Source organism: Bufo bufo, chromosome 1 (genome assembly GCF_905171765.1).
Source record: "Bufo bufo chromosome 1, aBufBuf1.1, whole genome shotgun sequence".
Lineage (NCBI taxonomy): Eukaryota > Metazoa > Chordata > Amphibia > Anura > Bufonidae > Bufo > Bufo bufo.
Genome location: NC_053389.1, coordinates 179,295,439 through 179,319,408, shown reverse-complemented (window position 1 = coordinate 179,319,408; position 23,970 = coordinate 179,295,439). Strand labels below are relative to the sequence as shown.

The following is a 23,970-nucleotide window of genomic DNA, read 5'->3' as shown; positions in this document are numbered from 1 at the left end:
GCGTGTTACTTCTACTCACAGTGGACAGAAATGTTATATTTTATTATGCATTTAATGTATTTTCTAATGTGTTTCTATATGCAATGTTCCCCTGTGTAAATGTGTAAGCAGGCCTAGTTGGGTGTAGTTAGACATCCCAGACACTAGAGGGAGATAGGGAGCCCCTAGTATAAATGTTCAGGCCCAGACAGGGAGAAGTAGTTCAGAGTCAGGAGTCTGCAGAGACAGAAGTAAGAAGGCACCAGCCAGAGATATGCTGAGGGCCTCCTCCTGACATGCAGCTTGATAGCCCTGGCTGCTAGCTATGACCAGGAGGCTAGTGAAGAGTCCTAGCCTGCCTGTAGTCCAAGAGAGCCTCAGTTAGCTCTGAAGACACCCCAGTAGCAGGACAGAACCTCCTGGGAGAAACCCACAGTCCTTCACCATTCAAGTAAGGATATCTCCAACCAAGATAAGTGACATTAATAGGCAGAGAAACTAGAAAGCAAAGCAAGGATTTATACGGGAGGAAGATATATTTTACCAAGGATTCAAGCCACCATTTAGGCATCCGGGCCTTGGGATAGAAACCAGACAGGAGTTCTAGAAAGGAACAGTGTACGCTATTTCTGAGGAAAGGTACAACCTGAGTCTGAGTGTGTTGTGGATTTACCCTCTGAGTATCTTGCATGATTAATACCTGCCATCTTGTGGAATAAGCCTGCTTGTGAATTACTTGATCTAAAGGACTGCATTACCATCTGTATGTACAAAGTTGGACTGTTAAGTAAAGCAACGTTTGGTTCACTATACCACCTGTGTACCTCACTTATTCCAACTATAAATCGGTGTGCCACCGTTACAGGCACTGGAGTCACGAATCCAAAAGGGACCTTGCTTCAGGCACTCAAAATACCTGTAACATCCAGGGCATCTCATCCACCATCAGGCCTGGTCCCCACAAACCGAGTGTGCCCCAGAGGAACTGTGTCTACCTCTCCTTCACTGCCGCATGCCTGCCCAGGGTTCTCCAATACAGTGAGCAACCCTTGATTGCCCATAACCGTGACCTCACTTCGCTATACCCTGCAGGTCTGGCGTGCTGCAAGTCCATTGTCAGATATTTAGGCCCCGGCACCCAGGCAGAGGAGAGAGGTCCCATAACATAGAATCTGGCTTTATGTCAGCAGAGAATCAGTCTTCATGTCAGAGCAGAGAATCAGGCTTCATGTCATAGCAGAGAATCAGGCTTCACGTCACCCACCACTGGAACAGTCCATTGTCAGATATTTAGGCCCAGGCACCCAGGCAGAGGAGAGAGGTCCCATAGCAGAGAATCTGGCTTCATGTCAGCAGAGAATCAGTCTTCATGTCATAGCAGAGAATCAGGCTTCACGTCACCCACCACTGGAACAGTCCATTGTCAGATATTTAGGCCCAGGCACCCAGGCAGAGGAGAGGGGTCCCATAGCAGAGATTCAGGCTTCATGTCAGCAGAGAATCAGTCTTCATGTCATAGCAGAGAATCATGCTTCACGTCACCCAACATTGGAACAGTCCATTGTCATATAATTTAGGCCCCGGCACCCAGACAGAGGAGAGAGGTCCCATAACATAGAATCTGGCTTCATGTCAGCAGAGAATCAGTCTTCATGTCATAGCAGAGAATCAGGCTTCATGTCACCCACCACTGGAACAGGCCACTGTCAGATATTTTTAGGCCCCGGCACCCAGACAGAGGAGAGAGGTCCCATAACATAGAATCTGGCTTCATGTCAGCAGAGAATCAGTCTTCATGTCATAGCAGAGAATCATAATTCACGTCACCCAACATTGGAACAGTCCATTGTCATATAATTTAGGCCCCGGCACCCAGACAGAGGAGAGAGGTCCCATAGCAGAGAATCTGGCTTCATGTCAGCAGAGAATCAGTCTTCATGTCATAGCAGAGAATCATGCTTCACGTCCCCCACCACTGGAACAGTCCATTGTCACATATTTAGGCCCAGGCACGCAGGCAGAGGAGAGAGGTCCCATAGCAGAGAATCTGGCTTCAGGTCAGCAGAGAATCAGTCTTCATGTCATAGCAGAGAATCATGCTTCACGTCACCCAACATTGGAACAGGCCATTGTCATATAATTTAGGCCCCGGCACCCAGACAGAGGAGAGAGGTCCCATAACAGAGATTCAGGCTTCATGTCAGCGACTCAGCAGAGAATCAGTCTTGATGTCATAGCAGAGAATCAGGCTTCATGTCACCCACCACTGGAACAGGCCACTGTCAGATATATTTAGGCCCCGGCACCCAGACAGAGGAGAGGTTCATTCAACTTTGGGTTGCCCCGCAATATAATGGTAAAATGAAAATGAAAATAAAAATAGGATTGAATGAGGAAGTGCCCTGGAGTACAATAATATATGGTTAAGGGGAGGTAGTTAAAGTCTAATCTGCACAAGGGATGGACAGGTCCTGTGGGATCCATGCCTGGTTCATTTTTATGAACGTCAGCTTGTCCACATTGGCTGTAGACAGGCGGCTGCGTTTGTCTGTAATGACGCCCCTTGCCATGCTGAATACACGTTCAGACAAAACGCTGGCCGCCGGGCAGGCCAGCACCTCCAAGGCATAAAAGGCTAGCTCTGGCCACGTGGACAATTTGGAGACCCAAAAGTTAAATGGGGCCGAACCATCAGTCAGTACGTGGAGGGGTGTGCACAGGTACTGTTCCACCATGTTAGTGAAATGTTGCCTCCTGCTAACACGTTCCGTATCAGGTGGTGGTGCAGTTAGCTGTGGCGTGTTGACAAAACTTTTCCACATCTCTGCCATGCTAACCCTGCCCTCAGAGGAGCTGGCCGTGACACAGCTGCGTTGGCGACCTCTTGCTCCTCCTCTGCCTTCGCCTTGGGCTTCCACTTGTTCCCCTGTGACATTTGGGAATGCTCTCAGTAGCGCGTCTACCAACGTGCGCTTGTACTCGCGCATCTTACTATTACGCTCCAGTGCAGGAAGTAAGGTGGGCACATTGTCTTTGTACCGTGGATCCAGCAGGGTGGCAACCCAGTAGTCCGCACACGTTAAAATGTGGGCAACTCTGCTGTCGTTGCGCAGGCACTGCAGCAGGTAGTCGCTCATGTGTGCCAGGCTGCCCAGAGGTAAGGACAAGCTGTCCTCTGTGGGAGGCGTATCGTCATCGTCCTGCATTTCCCCCCAGCCACGCACCAGTGATGGGCCCGAGCTGCATTGGGTGCCACCCCGCTGTGAACATGCTTCATCCTCATCCTCCTCCACCTCCTCCTCATCCTCGTCCTCCAGTAGTGGGCCCTGTCTGGCCACATTTGTACCTGGCCTCTGCTGTTGCAAAAAACCTCCCTCTGAGTCACTTCGAAGAGACTGACCTGAAAGTGCTAAAAATGACCCCTCTTTCTCCTCCTGGGCCACCTCCTCTTCCATCATCGCCCTAAGTGTTTTCTCAAGGAGACATAGAAGTGGTATTGTAACGCTGATAACGGCATTATCGCCACTGGCCATGTTGGTGGAGTACTCGAAACAGCGCAACAGGGCACACAGGTCTCGCATGGAGGCCCAGTCATTGGTGGTAAAGTGGTGCTGTTCCGCAGTGCGACTGACTCGTGCGTGCTGCAGCTGAAACTCCACTATGGCCTGCTGCTGCTCGCACAGTCTGTCCAGCATGTGCAAGGTGGAGTTCCACCTGGTGGGCACGTTGCATATGAGGCGGTAAGCGGGAAGGCCGAAGTTACGCTGTAGCGCAGACAGGCGAGCAGCGGCAGGATGTGAACGCCGGAAGCGCGAACAGACGGCCCGCACTTTATGCAGCAGCTCTGACATGTCGGGGTAGTTGCGAATGAACTTCTGCACCACCAAATTCAGCACATGCGCCAGGCAAGGGATGTGCGTCAAACCGGCTAGTCCCAGAGCTGCAACGAGATTTCGCCCATTATCGCACACCACCAGGCCGGGCTTGAGGCTCACCGGCAGCAACCACTCGTCGGTCTGTTGTTCTATACCCCGCCACAACTCCTGTGCGGTGTGGGGCCTGTCCCCCAAACATATGAGTTTCAGAATGGCCTGCTGACGTTTATCCCGGGCTGTGCTGAAGTTGGTGGTGAAGGTGTGTGGCTGACTGGATGAGCAGGTGGAAGAAGAGGAGGAGTAAGCTGAGTAGGAGGAGGAGGAGACAGGAGGCAAAGAATGTTGCCCTGCGATCCTTGGCGGCAGTAGGACGTGCGCCAAACAGCTCTCCGCCTGGGGCCCAGCCGCCACTACATTTACCCAGTGTGCAGTTAGGGAGATATAGCGTCCCTGGCTGTGCTTACTGGTCCACGTATCTGTGGTTAGGTGGACCTTGCCACAGATGGCGTTGCGCAGTGCACACTTGATTTTATCGGATACTTGGTTGTGCATGGAAGGCACGGCTCTCTTGGAGAAGTAGTGCCGGCTGGGAACAACATACTGTGGGACAGCAAGCGACATGAGCTGTTTGAAGCTGTCTGTGTCCACCAGCCTAATTGACAGCATTTCATAGGCCAGTAGTTTAGAAATGCTGGCATTAAGGGCCAGGGATCGAGGGTGGCTAGGTGGGAATTTACGCTTTCTCTCAAATGTTTGTGAGATGGAGAGCTGAACGCTGCCGTGTGACATGGTTGAGATGCTTGGTGACGCAGGTGGTGGTGTTGGTGGTACATCCCATGTTTGCTGGGCGGCAGGTGCCAACGTTCCTCCAGAGGCGGAGGAAGAGGCCGAGGCGGCAGCAGCAGAAGAGGCCGAGGCGGAAGCTGCAGAAGAGGTAGCAGGGGGAGCCTGAGTGACTTCCTTGTTTTTAAGGTGTTTACTCCACTGCAGTTGCCTGGTCATGCAGGTTGTGCTAAGGTTCAGAACGTTAATGCCTCGCTTCAGGCTCTGATGGCACAGCGTGCAAACCACTTGGGTCTTGTCGTCAGCACATTGTTTGAAGAAGTGCTATGCCAGGGAACTCCTTGAAGCTGCCTTTGGGGTGCTCGGTCCCAGATGGCGGCGGTCAGTAGCAGGCGGAGTCTCTTGGCGGCGGGTGTTCTGCTTTTGCCCACTGCTCCCTCTTTTGCTACGCTGTTGGCTCAGTCTCACCACTGCCTCTTCCTCCGAACTGTGAAAGTCAGTGGCACGACCTTCATTCCATGTGGGGTCTAGGACCTCATCGTCCCCTGCATCGTCTTCCACCCAGTCTTGATCCCTGACCTCCTGTTCAGTCTGCACACTGCAGAAAGACGCAGCAGTTGGCACCTGTGTTTCGTCATCATCAGAGACGTGCTGAGGTAGTATTCCCATGTCCTCATCATCAGGAAAAATAAGTGGTTGTGCGTTAGTGCATTCTATCTCTTCCACCCCTGGAGAAGGGCTAGGTGGATGCCCTTGGGAAACCCTGGCAGCAGAGTCTTCAAACAGCATAAGAGACTGCTGCATAACTTGAGGCTCAGACAGTTTCCCTGATATGCATGGGGGTGATGTGACAGACTGATGGGCTTGGTTTTCATGCGCCATCTGTGCGCTTTCTGCAGAAGACTGGGTGGGAGATAATGTGAACGTGCTGGATCCACTGTCGGCCACCCAATTGACTAATGCCTGTACCTGCTCAGGCCTTACCATCCTTAGAACGGCATTGGGCCCCACTAAATATCGCTGTAAATTCTGCTGGCTACTGGGACCTAAGGTAGTTGGTTCACTAGGACGTGTGGCTGTGGCAGAACGGCCACGTCCTCTCCCAGCACCAGAGGGTCCACTAATACCACCACGACCATGTCCACGTCCGCGTCCCTTACTAGATGTTTTCCTCATTGTTACCGTTCACCACAATAAGAAAAATATTATTCGGGCCAATGTATTGAATTAAAATTCAGGCCTTTTTTTACAGACACCTAACACTAAGTCTATCTGGCTAACTATTTAGGTACCGTATTACACTAATACACGCACACCAGTAATGACAGATTTAGCTGAATATAAATGTGAGGCCTATTATTTAGGCGCTCGTTGACAGGTATACGTTTAATCACAGAATTAGACTTGGATCTGCACTTTAGCGTGTGTGTTAAGTTTTTGAGAATTACCCTATCAGCACCTTGAATCTAATCTACCCTTTTAGGGATAGATTTAAAGTAGGCCTGATACAGCAGAAACCACTAATTTTGAGAATTGCAAATTTGGGAATTGTTTTTCAACCCAGAACAAAAACTGTGCTTTGACGGACAGTAAAACTAACTTGACCAGCTAAAACAGTACAGATTTGGATGAATATAAATGTGAGGCCTATTTTTTAGGCGCTGGGTGACAGGCTCAACTTGCCCCTGATGTAGTATATGGCCAAAAAATAACCACACTATTGATGGTTAAATGCACTTGGGTAACACAGGCTCAGCCTGCACCTGATGTAGTATATGGCCAAAAAATAACCACACTATTGATGGTTAAATGCACTTGATGAAAGCTTGACCCTGATGTAGGATATAGCAAAAAAATAACCACACTATTGATGGTTAAATGTACTTGGTGGCAGCTTGTGCTGGCACACAAGCAAGCCACAAAATGGCCGCCGATCACCCCAGAAAAAAAGTGACTGAAAAACGCTCTGGGCAGCCTAAAAACACTGAGCAATTGAATAGCAGCAGTTCAATGATCCACAGCTGTAGATCGATCACTGAATGAAGTCTTTTGGAGGAGTTAATCACTGCCTAATCTCGCCCTAACGTCGCAGCTGCAACCTCTCCCTACATTTGTATCATCAGAGTGACGTGCAGCGCTACGTGACCCTAGCTTATATAGAGGCTGGGTCCCATGCTGCACTGGCCAATCACAGCCATGCCAATAGTAGGCATGGCTGTGATGACCTCTTGGGGCAAGTAGTATGACGCTTGTTGATTGGCTGCTTTGCAGCCTTTCAAAAAGCGCCAAGAAAGCGCCGAACACCGAACCCGAACCCAGACTTTTACGAAAATGTACAGTTCGGGTTCGCTCATCCCTATTCCTGTCTTATGTAAAGGTGCCGCTGACCACCAAACGAGAGAGCAGGCATGGTGGCATCTTTCAAGTAGCACATAAAATCACTTTTGACAGCAGAACAATGTCCTGTGTAATGAGAGATGTGCTGCTGGCAATTGAATCCGTATGGGGAGAGTTATCATTAACAATCATTTGTTCCGATATAGATAGGATGATTGAGAACCCCTGCTTAACCATCAAGTAATGATCAGCAATGAATTGTTCATTCTCAATTAAATATTATTATATCTTAACTTCTAACTCTTCCAGATCCAATCAAACCACAGATTTCTTATCATCTGGATGACTCTGAAAATAAGCAGCTCCTAATAATCTGCACGGCACCAGAACCTCCAGAGGAATGCAGAGTGAAGCGCTTTTTACTGTATTCAGGGATGGTGGCAATTAAAGATTTGAAAGCTATGGGTTCTCCAAAGGTGACGTTCACAGTTTCCAACCTCACAGCAGAGTACAGATGTTCTTATGTTTTAGAGGTAAAAGATCAACCTCTTCATCTCATTAAATCACCATGCAGTAATAAGATTACACCTACAATACCTGAAGGTAAGTGGAAAATAAATCAGGGGTTCTCAGCCTTCTTTTGTGTCACAGATCCTTTGTCAGTCTGGTGAGGGTTGGCCACATATAACATTTTGATCTTTCAGTAATAACTGTAATGTGTCTATAAGTAGTAGAAAGGCCTTGCTACTAGACGGGGTTCTTTAAGGCCAAGTGTTCGACTCTATATCTAGGGTCACAGCGGATGGTGGTGACACCCTACCAAGGAAACTGGATAACTCATGGGTATTATGCACAAAGTGTGGCAGTTTCCTTTTGGTTCCTTCTGCAATAAAACAGCAGTCTCACAAGGCACGCCTGTGGGAGAGATTTATCAAACTGGTGTAAAGTAGAAAGCCCCAAGCAACCAATCAGATTTCACCTTTCATTATTTACAGCTCTTTTGGAAAATGAAAGATGGAATCTGATTAGTTACTATGGGCAACTAAGCCAGTTCTACTTTACACCAGTTTGATAAATTCCCTCCTGTATTTCTAATGCAGACTGATAGCTTCTTTATTTCTCAGTATATGGCTGGTACTTGTACACTGCATTCCAAGATAGTTATCACAGGTGCTCTGGATTGTCTGGCAATCTCAGTTACTTAGGTTTTTATAGCTTTATTTAGCTCACTGTTCCAGCAGGTCTAAGTTTATAAAGGGGTTGTCCACCCATCACTAAATGATGGGCCTATTTTAAGGATAGGTCATCATTAGCTGACTGGCTGTGGTGGCACCCCCACCGATCAGCTGTTTGGCTGTAGCTCCATCATTGCAAATCAGCGTTAGAGCCACAATATACCTAAACATTTGATCGACGGAGATACAGGGTGTCGAGCCCCTACCAATCAACTAGTAATGGCCTATCCTGAGGATAAGCCATCATTTAGTAAAGTTTATGCTTCCTCCACTCTGTAGTGGATCTGTAATTAGGCAGAGATTCACAGGTAGGGCGGTCTCCTTACCCAACAGAAAATACCAGCCAAGTTTACATGGGTAAAAAGTGTGTGCAAGTTTGGGGGCACAGCTTAATATGGGGTGTTATTTGACTCCAGTGGTTTGATAAGAGTATTTTTACAAAATTTTATTTTTATAAGAGTGAATCTTTTGCTTTTGTGGATCACTTGGAAAATAAAACTGACTAATGTACATTGTATTTCTACTCATGACCTGCCATCTGTCCTGATAGGACTTTTCAATTTACTGTTGAGTAGACAGACCTCTTCTCAAAGCAGTTTGCCTCCGTAGGGAATGTTTATAAAGCTTTCCATACATGGCCTTGTGAGTTACCGTATTTTTCGCCCTATAAGACGCACCGACCCATAAGACGCACCTAGGTTTTTGGGGAGGAAAATATTTTTAACCAAAAGGTGTGCTTTTGGTGGGTTTGGAACTAATGGTGGTCTGTGAATGCCACTATTACTGGGGATCTGTGAAGGACACTGTTATGGTGGGATCTGTGGATGACGGACACTGTTATGGGGGGATCTGTGGATGACGGACACTGTTATGGGGGATCTGTGGATGACGGACACTTTTATGGGGGGATCTGTGGATGACGGACACTGTTATGGGGGGATCTGTGGATGACGGACACTGTTGCAGGGGGGATCTGTGGATGACGGACACTGTTACAGGGGGGATCTGTGGATGACGGACACTGTTACAGGGGGGGTCTGTGGATGACGGACACTGTTACAGGGGGGATCTGTGGATGACGGACACTGTTACAGGGGGGATCTGTGGATGACGGACACTGTTACAGGGGGGATCTGTGGCTGGCACTGTTACAGGGGGGGATCTGTGGCTGGCACTGTTACAGGGGGGATCTGTGGCTGGCACTGTTACAGGGGGGATCTGTGGATGGCACTGTTACAGGGGGGATCTGTGGATGGCACTGTTACAGGGGGGATCTGTGGCTGGCACTGTTATATATGTGCCATCCACAGACCCCCCCACCCCATAACAGTGCCATCCACAGACCCCCCCAGCCCATAACAGTGCCATCCACAGACCCCCCCCCACCCCTTAACTGTGCCATCCACGGATCAGCCCCCCCCCCCCGCCGCCGCCCCCCCAGTATACAAATATAAAATGTCTTATTCAATTAAAATGTATTACATATGCCTCCTCACTCCTAAATTCCTAATAGTACCTTACATCCTATTCCTAATAGGTTCTGTACAATGCCGGCAGGCAGGCCGGGCGGCCGGCGCGTCACTCACTGACGTCACTTGCCTGCGCCGCCTGCTTCATTCATAAAGTAGGCGGCGCAGGCACGTGACATCAGGGAGTTACGATGCCGCCCGCCCAGCCTGCCTGCCGGCATTGTACAGAACCTATTAGGAATAGGATGTAAGGTACTATTAGGAATTTCGGAGTGAGGGGGCATATGTAATAAATTTTAATTGAATAAGACATTTTATATTACTATACCGGAGCGGCGGGGCGGGGCTATAGTACACTGACTGCACCGCCCCACCGCTATTACCGGCCCCCAGCTCCTCCTCCCAGTCCCTCCCCCGGCCCCTGCTCACTCATACATCGCATCCAGCGATGTTAAACTGTCAGCATTTGCCCCATAAGACGCAGGGGCATTTCCCCCCCATTTTTGGGAGGGAAAAAGTGCGTCTTATGGGGCGAAAAATACAGTACCTATGGTCACAATGCCTTATGTCTTAACTTCAATAGAAGATAATCTATTATAAATCTTTGATGGTTCTCCGCAGAACCAAAAGACTATTCTCAGTTTACTAGATTTTCCTCAGATGCTCCAGATATCAGATTAGCTCCACTGAATTAAGCTGCATTATACAAAGCACAGACTTAGTGGTGGGCCATTGTTTACACTTGTACAATTATCCAAGATCCATTTTAAGAGTTCATGTAAACACAGACCTTGCGTAGAGACCAAACTCCTGCTTGTATATGGTAATATAGAATGTCCACTACTGCTTTACTTTAATTCAGAATTTATACTAGTTATATTGCTAATTCATCTAGAGCATGGATGCCTAACCTTCGGCCCTCCAGTTGTTGCAAAACTACAACTTCCATCATGCCCGGACATGATAGCTCATGGCATGCTGGGAGTTGCAGTTTTGCAACAGCTAAAGGGCTGTAGGTTGGGCATCCCTCATCTAGAGTATAGCAAGGTATTGTGTTCAGTAGGTTACAGAGTTTACTGTGAGTTTTACATTTTACCATAATGGACCATTAAGATCCTGGACCCATTATTATGTCATAAATTCCATCAATCAGCAGGGGAGCGGAGAGCATTATTGATGATGTCAAAACAGGTCACATAGTGGTTGCAGTGACCGGTATGCAGGGGTGCATGCGAGTGTGGTGGCCCGATGGGTGTAGTAGTTGGTACTCACAGTTTTACAGAGCTCCCTGGGCCAGTGGGCAGTGATGGAATGGAAGGTTCCGGATTCCATCGGGGCACTCTCTGGGTTATAGGGGTTCTCCTGCCAAATGGTAGTGGATGTGCCCTTGGTGGAATGGGTTTTAGGTGCAGGGAGGGCAGGGCCCCTGATGTCTTCATGATGCCAGAACCCACCCTTGAGGTACAAATAGGTAGAATAATATAGAGAATAGTCCAGTTGGATGAAATAAGTCAACATTTACTGAGAATAATTTGCCTTGAGATAGATACACAAATAAGTCCATAAGCTGAATAATTATTCTCACCTCTACCAGGTTTTACACTGGATCACTTTTCTGCACACAACTCAGGGGGGTTGCTACTTGTCAGCTGAATCTTTTTAAAGCTTTCTTTTACCAGAGGCTTCTGCAGGCCCAGCCCTAACCTTCTCTGTCTGACTCTATGGTCCCCTCTATTACCAACTCTGGGCTTCAGGACACATTACTCTCATTAAACTGCCTCTCTCTGATCTGGTCTAGACTAAACTACCTCATCCCCTCACATCACTAGGGGGTGACTAGTGTATCTACATGTAAGATGCAACAGCCTGTTATAGGAGCTTGCAGCTCAATATACAGCATTACATTACAGTTAGCACAATGGACATCCTGCAGATACCCTTATGTATACAGGGCCCTACTACTGTTACAGAGTGGGACACAGCATGGTTACCCTACTACTGGCTTCAGCATGGATAGGCGCACACAGAGCCCATTTTAGACTGCAATGATTTTTTGATTTATTGAAATGTAATACATAAAATGAATATAGCAAATCTTTTAGTTTAAGTATGATATATAAGTCTTGCATGTGCATTCATGTAAAAGGGATCTGAGGGGTACCTAGGTTTTGTAACAAAACCAATACATGGAAGAAACTTTTCTATTTTCCTGAAATTATTCAAATTTCTTTTTGGATCATCTAGATAAAAAAAGAACAGAAAGTACTGGAGGTGGTGAGTATGAAACTTTTCAGACAAAACTGAGTTGATGCACAATTGATCCCAACATAAAATACAATGGTATCTTAGATTATAATACCGTACTTAAATCAGAGTAATTGCCAACTCTCATTAACTGCAATCATTTTCTTCTTTTCATTCAAAAGTAAAAGTTATTTGAGCGGCTCCCACCTGCCTGGGATTCCAATACTGAGGCACGGAACAGCTCCTTTACCCGGATTAGGAGCAAGCGAAGATAACGTGAAGAAAAACAGGTTTGTTCAGCCCATCTTGATGGTAATCCAAAGGCACTTTATTTAGTATTCAATGTAAAAACATCCAGGTACAGAATGCAAGGTCTACACGTTTCGGGCAGAAAACAATTTAGCCCTTACTCATGACGTTGTTTTCTGCCCGAAACGTGTAGACCTTGCATTCTGTACCTGGATGTTTTTACATTGAATACTAAATAAAGTGCCTTTGGATTACCATCAAGACGGGCTGAACGAACCTCTTTTTCTTCACATTATTTTCTTCTTTTATACCAATAAGATATGTACAAACAAGAAATAATAAAGGGAGTATGGAGACAGCACGTCCTTTCTGTGAGGTTTATTCCAGATGCGACGTTTCAGCTAACAAGCCTTTTTCAAGCATGCATACACCCAGTGAATGTGAGATTTAAATAGGCAAGTGATGACATCACAAAAAGGGGCCAGTCAATCGTCTGGTACCATGATGACATCATCAGTGTGAGACCAAGTCATGTGATCAAGTCATGTGATGATGTGTCAACAATAGTGTCAAAGATTGTGGACACCAGAATACATATAAGACATGCCAAAAACACAAATAAAAAAAGTCCAAGGCTGCGCTCACCTGATGTAGTGGTCTGACATCAGCTCAGCTGGTGTTAGATGCATTGCTCGCCGTGCGCCCACCATAGCACAAAAAAAATCAGTCCCAGCCTTTTTTCTGACAGTGATAAAAACACTAAAGATAAATGTAGTTGGTTAAGACATAAGGGTACATTTAAATGCGGCCACCGCATTTGTACATGTTGCAATTACATAAAAATGGGTTCCTCTATTTATTCTACAGCTACGCATAATACCTTTAACATTAATCAATATGTTAATTGCAACACTGGCTATGCGGTTTACTGCATTACCTGTTCTATATGCAGTCTTCAATATGTTGGCTGTACTACAAATACCGTATATACTCGAGTATAAGACGAGTTTTTTGGCACATATTTTTGTGCTCAAAAAGCCCCCTCGTCTTATACTCGAGTCTAGGTCTGTATTATGGCAACTTACATTGCCATAATACAGACCATGACATGTTGGGGGCCGGAGAAGCTGTTACATACCTTTTACAGCTGCTCCGGTCAGCTCCCAGCACGTCCGCGCGGCACCTCTGTTAAACTCCCAGTGTAAATCTCGCGAGACACGCGGGCCGCGAGATTTACACTGGGAGCAGACCGCGAGATTTACACCGGCAGTAAGTACCGGCCCCTGGACAGCCTCCCCTCCCCCTGGACAGCCCCCTGATAAATAACCTGATAAATATAAAAAAAAAATTAAATAAATAAATAAATGCCCAGTTGATGGGAGTCTCTCCCACTCATCCTCTGTGGGTGGTCCAATGACTGTTGATATCACCTCTCTTCTTTTCTCCTGCACGCCGGCCATAACACAGCGCATGCAGTAACACTGCGTGTATAGTATGAGCCCCAACACAGGCTGCTCTATGCAAGCATAGTTGGCATTCTTTTTCAAAGTCTTTTTTTTATCCCGTTAGGAATGGAACCCAGTACTTCTGCTGCATTTCCCACCCTAGTCTTATACTCGAGTCAATCATTTTTCCCATTTTTTTGGGGTAAAATTAGGGGCCTCGGCTTATATTCGGGTCGGCTTATACTCGAGAATATACGGGTAGCTTAAAAGTGAGAATTTGTAAACATCTCTTGGACATTCCACATGCAAAAGTGAGAAATGTCTCAGCAGCCAGTCTTCACTTCGCGGTTTTTCATCAGGGCAATACCGCAGGTCTCCAGGTTCAAGCTCTGGAAAGAGTTAATCCTCCCACCAGAGGTGGGGACTACAAGCGAAAACTCCTTAATAGGGAGTCCTATTGGATTTTTGCATGGGCTTCCGTGTCCCAACAGAATTAAACCGCAAACACGATCTAATCCTGCACTACTGATTCCTTTTCATACTGTATTTTTAGAGTTACTATTATCTTTGATACATCCAACTTTTTATTTTCACTTTCACTTGGCATTTCAACAGGAGGCGTGACTTTGTATGTTCATTCCTGCTGATCACAATCACCTGTGATCGTCAGGAACTTAGCTATTTAAGATCGTGGCCATTCAGTAACAAACTTGTCATGAATAAGGATTAGTATTAGAGTATCCAAAACGCGTAGACCTGTCTGCTATGTTGAATTTTTAACAATTCTGTGTATTGGAATAAAGAACGTAATCTTTTTTGGAAGCTGAACCTCTTTCTCTATTTTATATAAGACATGTTGTAATCAGCAAAGTTATAAATATTTCATGGCATGTTAATCCCTGCTTATTGATATGATTAGAGGAACATATAATCATCAATGCAGAAATAGAATCACTATAGTGTCAAATTCATGCAGAACATATGAGTAGAGAGCACTGGTCAGTTATGGTGGAGATCATACCTGAGAGCCATAGGCCCCTTTCACACAGGCGTTGCGGATTGGGGCCGGATGCGTTCAGGGTGCGTTCAGTGAAACTCGCACCACTTTGCAAGTAAGTTCAGGACAAGGACAACCCAAGTTGTTATCAACGCTCAGTTCAGAAGCCTGCATCTCTGATGGTATGGGGTTGCATGAGTGTGTGTGGCATGGGCAGCTTGCATGTCTGGAAAGGCACCATCAATGCAGAAAAATATATTCAGGTTCTAGAACAACATATGCTCCCATCCAGACGTCATCTCTTTCAGGGAAGACCCTGCATTTTTCAACAAGATAATGCCAGACCACATTCTGCATCAATCACAACATCATGGCTGCGTAGGAGAAGGATCCGGGTACTGAAATGGCCAGTCTGCAGTCCAGATCTTTCACCTATAGAGAACATTTTACGCATCATAAAGAGGAAGGTGCAACAAAGAAGGACCAAGATGATTGAACAGTTAGAGGCCTGTATTAGACAAGAATGGGAGAGCATTCCTATTTGTAAACTTGAGAAACTGGTCTCCTCGGTCCCCAGACGTCTGTTGAGTGTTGTAAGAAGGAGGGGAGATGCCACACAGTGGTGAAAATGGCCTTGTCCCAACTTTTTGGGGATTTGTTGAACCCATGAAATTCTGATTCAACATATTTTTCCTTTAAAATGGTACATTTTCTCAGTTTAAACCTTTGTTCCGTGATTTATGTTCTATTCTGAATAAAATATTAGAAGTTGGCACCTCCACATCATTGCATTCAGTTTTTATTCACGATTTGTATAGTGTCCCAACTTTTTTGGAATCCGGTTTGTAGAATAAGAGAGCACACATATGAAATATATGTAGTTTATTAAAGACACATTAAATGACAATAAATATAACATAAAGGCACAAAGTAAAGGGGGTGGTGGTGCGCCCCATGTGGTGGGACCAAAATCAACCTTCCTCACATATACCGAACTAACAGGGAAAAGGGGGTCACAGACATAGGGTATAAAGCTGCATACTAATGGGAGAGCTGTAAGTTCACCAAAGTAACCTATAACCATGTGTATGCTACATACAATAATACAAAAAAGTCAATGTGGTCACACACAGCACACCTACCCCCCAATAGTAACATAGATGGCAATCCGATAAATGCGGATTACCAAATAGTAACACAATCAAGGGCAGAGCAGGAATGCTGTGTGTAAGCAATAAATCATACTGAATTAACAAAGTAACAATGCATGAAACAAAAACACAAATTACCCATGGTATGCCGGAACCCAAGGTCTGTGACCAGAGCTGCACCTCGATGCGCGTTTCGCCGAGAAAGGCTTCGTCAGCGAAGAGCCACAACAGTCCTGCACTCCTTTCAGCTCTGCGGTCACAGGCCGATCAGTGGCTAATCCCGCTCAATTTGACAGTTGGTAAAGTGGTGTGCGACAACCGTGCCAATCTGCTGAGCGCGCTGAAGCAGGGCAAAATGACACACTTGCCGTGCATGGCACACGTCCTGAACTTAGTCGTGCAGCGATTCAATGCCAAATACCCCGGGGTCCAGGACGTCTTGCGGCAGGCCAGGAAAATCTCTGGCCATTTTAGAATATCTTACATGGCCATGGCTCGCCTTGCTGACATTCAGCGGTGACACAACCTGCCCGTCAGACGTCTGATTTGTGACTGCCCGACGCAATGGAATATGCTTGATAGGCTGCTCCAGCAGAAACGTGCAGTTACCGACTACCTGTACGAACTCTGCGGCAGGACAGGTTCTGGGGAGCTTTTTTCTTTTTCACCGCGCCAGTGGCTGCTCATGCGCGATGCATGCAGACTTCTGCGGCCATTTGATGAGATCACCAAACTGGTCAGTCGCAGCCTGGCCGCCATCAGTGACATCGTACCTTACACCTTCTTTCTGGAGCGTGCATTGCGTCGTGTCATTGATCAAGCCGTCGAGGAGCAGGAGCAGGAATATGAGGAAGTCGCAATGCTGGATGAATACCCGGGGGTGGGGGCTACTCCATCTGAGACAAGTCAACAACAGGAGTCTGAAGAGGAGTCAGAGGAGGATGGTGCCGGGGCGGAGGAGGAGCAAGAAGAACATGCTTTAAACTTTTCTGGGATCCCTGGTGTTGTTAGTGGCTGGGGGGAGGAGAACGAGGACGACATTATCCTGGATGATTAGCAGGACCACTCCACCGCTTCCAGTTTAGTGCAAATGGGGGCCTTCATGCTCCAGTGTTTGAAGAGGGACCCCCATATAAAAAGCATAAAGGACAAGTACTGGGTGGCAACGTACTTAGACCCCCGGTACAAACACAAAATGGAGGAAATGTTACCACCATCACAGAGGGCTGTCAGAATGCAGCACTTCCAGGCCTTGCTTCGAGAAATGCTGCATTCTGCTTTTGCGGGCACTGGCATTGGAATTTCCACTCTCAGAGAAACAGTTGCAGGTACCAATCCAACAGCGCATGAAAGAAGAGAGCGGTTTGAAGATGTGTTGGTGACTTCGGATTTGAGATCATTCATGCAGCAACCCATCAACAGGCTGTTCTCCGGATCCCGCCTCAGTGAACGCCTAGACCGACAGGTGCCCGACTACATCGGGTTAACGGCCGATGTGGACGCTCTGAGAAGCGATGAACCCCTGGACTACTGGGTGTGCAGGCTTGACTGTGGCCAGAGCTTTCACAATTTGCCATGGAACTGTTGGCTTGCCCCTTGTCCAGTGTCCTATCCGAAAGGACACTCAGCGCAGCAGGGGAGATAGTGACCGATAAGCACACTTGCCTAGCTCACGACAGTGTGGACTACCTCACATTTCTAAAAACGAATGAGGCATTGATCTCGTAGGAATTTAACACGTGATGAGTCGACTACGTTTGATTGAATTTCCTCATGACAGCTCACAAATATCCGCCACCACCCAGAACAAATCATGGTCCCTCTCTTAGGTAAATACAGTGGCATAAAAGGCCTTTTATGTCTGTTGAATGCCTAATTTTTGTGGCCTGTACTGGCCGAGAGTTACATATTTATCCTGTGACCGCCTAATGTCCCTCCAGCCACAGAATCCAAAGTTCTTTGCTGTCAGGTAATGCCTATTGCCCAATTTTTGGGGCCTGTACTGGCCGACATTTACATATTTATCCTGTGACCGCCTAATGTACTCCCAGCCACAGAATCCAATGTTCTTTGCTGTCAGGTGAATGCCTATTGCTTAATTTTTGGGGCCTGTACTGGCATACAGTTACATTTTTTATCTCTAGCCACATAATCACACTCTTGTCCTCACTCCTCTGCCTCTCATTATGGTGCATATGAACCGCATTCACCATAAGGACCTTCTAATGTCACAGGGTCATGTGACTGTGCCCCCCACCCTGTATTGTGCCCCTCACCCTGTACTGTGCCCACTTATACCCTGCATTGTGCCCTCTCACCACACCCTGTGCAGTGCCCCTAGTCATTCCCTGTACTCTTTTATCCGGTCACGGTAGGCGGTGTTATCCGGTCAATGTATGGCGGGTGGTATCCCAATATCTGGATGGCCATAACTGTATCCCTTTCCCTGCCAACGCCATACTTTTTTAGACCTGTCATGAGCGGGAAAAATATTACAGATTGCGATGCTAAGGACCTTTATGCCACAATCTGTGTCAGAAATACGCCTAACATAGACTTATTTCTATATAATAAATAACTACCTTAATGTATTATTATTCTTGAGTAGGGTTAATATCTTTATATTATATAGATTCTAGTGTATTATACTGAGCCCTGTATTTCCCAGTAGAAAATGATCCTTGGGAAACACAGTCCTCATCCCTGACCACCAGGACCAGGTAGCTCTCTGTCAGTACATGGCGGCCTCCCCCTCTCCGCCACGCCTGCTCCGCTGTGTACTGGTGCTTATTCTGACACTAGGGCTGTGTTCACATCCTATTTTTGCCATCCATTTAATTCATACCAAAAATGTAGGCGTTAACAGATGCCTCAAACTGATGACGTACAGTGGCGTCCATTCACCATACAGTTCCATGGTAGAAAAAAAAAATTTATGTAACGTGTGCATTCATTTAATGGACTCTGCAGGATACAAAACATGGAGTGCTGCACATTTGTATACATCAAACAATAGGAAATAAATTTTCTAGTCTCCAGCAGGAACATTTTTGAGAGTTTCCCTTTAAGACGCATAAAAATGGCCCCTGATTAAAATACATATTTTTGTGGGAATTTTTGCCAATGATCCCCCTCTGATATGTCACTGTCCATGTTGTGGAATATTTGTGTACTTCTAGTAAGTATTTGGTGGCTGCAAATATGAGCTGAAGGTTTTTTCAGGTTAGCCTGCCTATTAAATTGAATGGGGCCCTGCCGCGAACTTGTGGTTCGCGAACATTTGTCGCGTTCGCGAACCATCCTGGCCGACTGTTAGGGACACCAAACACAGCTAATAGGGCCACAAAAGTAATTTTAAGCACTAGTATAGGTGTGCTATCGATATGTGATACACAGAGGGGTGTGCGATCTACTTTTATATGAGTCAAAAACACATACAGTACAGACCAAAAGTTTGGACACACCTTCTCAGTCAAAGAGTTTTCTTAATTTTTATGACTATGAAGGCATCAAAAACTATGAATTAACACATGTGGAATTATATACATAACAAACACGTGTGAAACAACTGAAAATATGTCATATTCTAGGTTCTTCAAAGTAGCCACCTTTTGCTTTGTTTACTGCTTTGCCACACTCTTGGCATTCTCTGATGAGCTTCATGAGGTAGTCCCCTGACAATGGTCTTCCAACAGTCTTGAAGGAGTTCCCAGAGATGCTAGCACTTGTTGGCCCTTTTGCCCTTCGCTCTGCGGTCCAGCTCACCCCAAACCATCTCGATTGGGTTCAGGTCCGGTGACTGTGGAGGCCAGGTCATCTGGCGCAGCACCCCATCACTCTCCTTCATGGTCAAATAGCCTTACTTTCAAAAGTTTTCCAATTTTTCGACTGACTGACCTTCATTTCTTAAAGTAATGATGGCCAATCGTTTTTCTTTACTTAGCTGCTTTTTTCTTGCCATAATACAAATTCTAACAGTCTATTCAGTAGGACTATCAGCTGTGTATCCACCTGACTTCTCCTCAACGCCACTGATGGTCCCAACCCCATTTATAAGGCAAGAAATCCAACTTATTAAACCTGACAGGGCACACCTGTGAAGTGAAAAACCATTTCAGGGGACTACCTCTTGAAGCTCATCAAGAGAATGCCAAGAGTGTGCAAAGCAGTAATCAAAGCAAAAGGTGGCTACTTTGAAGAACCTAGAATATGACATATTTTCAGTTTGTTTTCACACTTGTTTGTTATGTATATAATTCCACATGTGTTAATTCATGGTTTGATGCCTTCATAGTCATGAAAATAAAGAAAACTCTTTGAATGAGAAGGTGTGTCCAAAATTTTGGTCTGTACTGTAGATCTATATAGTGATCACCTGGAAGTCAGGGGCCTAGGGGCTAGAGGCTTGCTAGGGCCATTTTTATATAGGGTAAGGTTCCGGAAGGGGTCACTCTTATCAGGGCGGGTGGTCTGTGGTCAGGCTATCAGGGCCAGAATAGCACCCCCCTGTAGGGGCAATCATCAGGGACAGTTCTTTGCCCACCCTGTCCTTCAATACCACATCATCATCTAGCCGAGGTATAGATGTTTTTTTTGCTTACCCTCCTGGATTCATCGATGTGCACTGGAACCCCCCGGATTGTGATAGGACATATGGTTTCTGATTTGGTGCCGCCGAGCACCTGATTTAGTGCCGCCGAGCACTTGTTATTGCCTACCACATCTATGCTTTTTGCTTAACTTTAATAATTTAATTTATTTTCATTTTGAAGGATATCTTTTCCATTCACACGTCCGCAAAATGGGTCCGCATCCGTTCCGAAATTTTGCGGAACGGGTGCCGACCCATTCATTTTCAATGGGGCCGGAATGTGCTGTCCGCATCTGCATTTGCGGATCCAAACTTCCACATCTGTGCTTCCGTGTCCGCAAAACAATAGAACATGTCCTATTCTTGTCCGCAATTGCAGACAAGATTAGGCATTTTCTATTATAGTGCCAGCGATGTGCGGTCCACAAATTGCGGAATGCACATTGCCGATGTCCGTGTTTTGCGGATCCGCAAAACACTTACGGACGTGTGAATGGACCCTTATAGTAAAATTATTAAAGGTTACGTTTTATCTTCATGTATATTCTAATAGATTGCCTTCCCTTGTACAATGTATAATATACTTTCTATGTTAGAAAGTATATTATAGTGCATTTGTATTGTGCGGCAGTTGTGTGCGGTTCTGCTGCGATTACTGCAGGTATATAGAGGGACAAGCGTATTGGGACAAATAATTTCTACTGTGTAGTGATATACCAGTCCCCAAAAACACTGATTGAAGCGGGGTGTTATATACCGATATACTTTCTTTATAGTGCATTTGGGTATTGTATGGTGCATTTGCACATGCGCATACGCGAAAATTATATTGCCGATATTTCACATTGAAAAAAAATAATTATGGAGATCTCAAATTCGAATAATACATCTGGTATGTCACTGTCCATGTTGTGGGACTATTTGTACACTTCTAGTAATTATTTCTTGGCTGCAAATATGAGCTGAAGGTTTTTCAGGTTCGCCTGCCATTAAAATGAATGGGACCCACCGCAAACTTGCTGTTCGCGAACATTTTATCGCGTTTGCGAACCATCCCGGCAGATGTTCATTCATCAATACTGGAGGTTGTCTGCTGTTTCATCCAGCTGAGGCTGAAGGGCTCAGGCTGGGGATTTGATCAAGTGTCTCAGCACGAGATTTGGTCCTGGCTTTGTTCCCTACATCAGGAGCTCCTAACACACAAACCCTACCCCAAGCAGGGGGTGGGCTGCACTCCTCACTAACTTCCTTCTCCACCCAGGGTGTAGGCTGTGGGAATAGTCCACACCTCCACAGAGGGGGAGCTAAGCTGGAATGAACTATTCCAGCTTAGGCTACTTTCACACTTGCGTTCGGGGTTCCGCTTGTGAGTTCCGTTTGAAGGCTCTCACAAGCGGCCCCGAACGCATCCGTACAGCCCCAATGCATTGTGAGTGGATGCGGATCCGCTCAGAATGCCTCAGTCTGGCTCCGTTTGGCCTCCGTTCCGCTCAGGAGGCGGACACCTGAACGCAGCTTGCAGCGTTCGGGTGTCTGCCTGGCCGTGCGGAGCCAAACTGATCCGTCCAGACTTACAATGTAAGTCAATGGGGACGGATCAGTTTGAAGATGACACAATATGGTGCAATTTCAAACGGATTCGTCCCCCATTGACTTTCAATGCAAAGTCTGGACGTATCCGTCTGACTAACTTTCACACTTAGTTTTTTTTCTGAAATATAATGCAGACGGATCCGTTCTGAACGGATACCATCGTTTGCATTATAGGAGCGGATCCGTCTGTGCAGACACCAGACGGATCCGCTCCGAACGCAAGTGTGAAAGTAGCCTAAGATGTACTAAACTGAACCTAAGTTCCTACCAAGCCATTGCTGCCACCTGCTGGTGAACATGGAAAATGACAACAGTAATGGTATTTAAAATGGTTTATGCACATTTGTGAATGACATAATGCAAAATCACATCAGATGACAAGGTAGAGGCTCTTAACAGATTGTAGCGGGGTAGAAGAGTTTAGTAACACAACTCTGGGGTGTTACACTTCTTGTATCTTACTTGTTTTCTTGTACTTTCAGATCCCAGGATCATGGCTGATTACACAACAACAAATAGAATACGGCTCGTTCTGGCCATAGCTCTGATTATTTTGGCCTGTGGTTTTATCATTGAATATTGGATCAGCTCAAACAAGGATGGACAGTGTTCTTGAAAGATGCTAAATCTGAAATTGTAATTAATTAGATACTGTGTCACCATCTATAATAACGCTGTGAACTTTATTTCAAAAAGTGTGTGAGCTCCGCACATGAAATTGAGAGAGGAACTGCTACTATATATTATCGCAATACAGGCATTGTATGATTTGTAAAAGAGCTATTTTTTTATTTATGTTTTAAGGTTTATCTAAGGTTTTGTATGCAAAATATTGGTACCTTATAAAGATAGATGTGTATTGTAAGATAACAAATAGCTGTATGTATTTTTATATATATTGTTTCCTTTTTTTTATAATAAGCCAGGCATTAATTACGTTTTCAATAAAACAGCTAGGTGGTATACCGTGAGTCCCTTGATAATATTATTGTTTACAGTATTTAAATCTGAAATTACTGGAGAGCGCAGTTTACATAAATTATCTTGTAAGTTGAAGATGTTTCCTGGTTAACGTTGGGAATTTTAAAGGGGTTGTGCAAGGTTTGACATCGCTGCAGCCAATCACAGACCTCGGCGGTGTCCAGCTCCCATTGCGACCATGTGACTAGGGAATGAGCGAATCTATTTGCATAAAACTTTGTTTCAAGACTGTACAGAGCCGAGCGCTCCTACAGTATTAGAATGTATTGGCTCCGATGAGCCGAAGTTATCACTTAGTAAAGTCTCGTGGGACTCCGGGTAATAACTTAAAAAATTATTTCTACTGTAAAAAACATTTCCCGAACTCGGGTTCGGTTCAAAGCGGTACCTTGGAACCGAACAGAGTTCGGGAAATGGATCTTTACAGTAGAAATTATTATTACAGTAGAAAGTCCCACGAGACTTCACGAAGTAATAACTTTGGCTCATCGGAGCAAATACTTTCTAATACTGTACGGAGCGATCCGTATAGTATTGAAACAAAGTTTTATGCAAATCGACTTCGGATGTTTCATCCGAAGTCGATTCGCTCATCCTTACATGTGACCATTTGTTATGATGCAAGGGGCCATAACACCTCCACGGCCTGTGATTGGGTGCATTGATGTCAAACTGGATGTTGCTGGAGCCCAGAAGAGCATTGCACGCCTGCAGAGAAGGAGCAGAGAGCTTGAGCCTGGAAGCAGGTAAGTCATCATTGCTTTACAGGTCCGGAAAATGAGGGGATTGTCAAAAGGGTACACGCTTCAATGTTTTTTTTATGTGGATTTCTTTGTGTTTCTGCACTAGATCCGCACCAAAAACCGCATATGTTATTTACTTTTTTGATGCAGATTTTCTGCAGATCTCATCCTTCCATTGAAAAGAGTGAAATCCGCACCCAAAATTGAACAAACAATAGACATACAGCAGATTTTTAAACTTACATGGCAGGTCAATTTCCACATAGAAAAAAAGCTATTGTCATACACTTTGCTGGAA

General features: G+C 45.7%; 1 protein-coding gene across 2 annotated transcripts in view; it reads left to right on the top strand.

Annotated features, from left to right (window-relative positions):
- The window catches only part of LOC121001612 (killer cell immunoglobulin-like receptor 3DS1), a 77,328-nt gene extending 54,110 nt beyond the window's left edge, over window positions 1–23,218 (top strand). The window contains exons 4-6 of one of the 2 annotated variants that reach the window (XM_040432777.1): window positions 7,284–7,577; window positions 11,923–11,952; window positions 22,431–23,218. In XM_040432777.1, the coding sequence (XP_040288711.1) occupies window positions 7,284–7,577; window positions 11,923–11,952; window positions 22,431–22,564 (458 nt within the window). In that variant the 3' untranslated portion in view covers window positions 22,565–23,218. The remainder of the gene's footprint in view (window positions 1–7,283; window positions 7,578–11,922; window positions 11,953–22,430) is intronic. The other variant, XM_040432784.1, reaches the window with a different exon arrangement.
- Window positions 23,219–23,970: the final 752 nt, after the last annotated feature.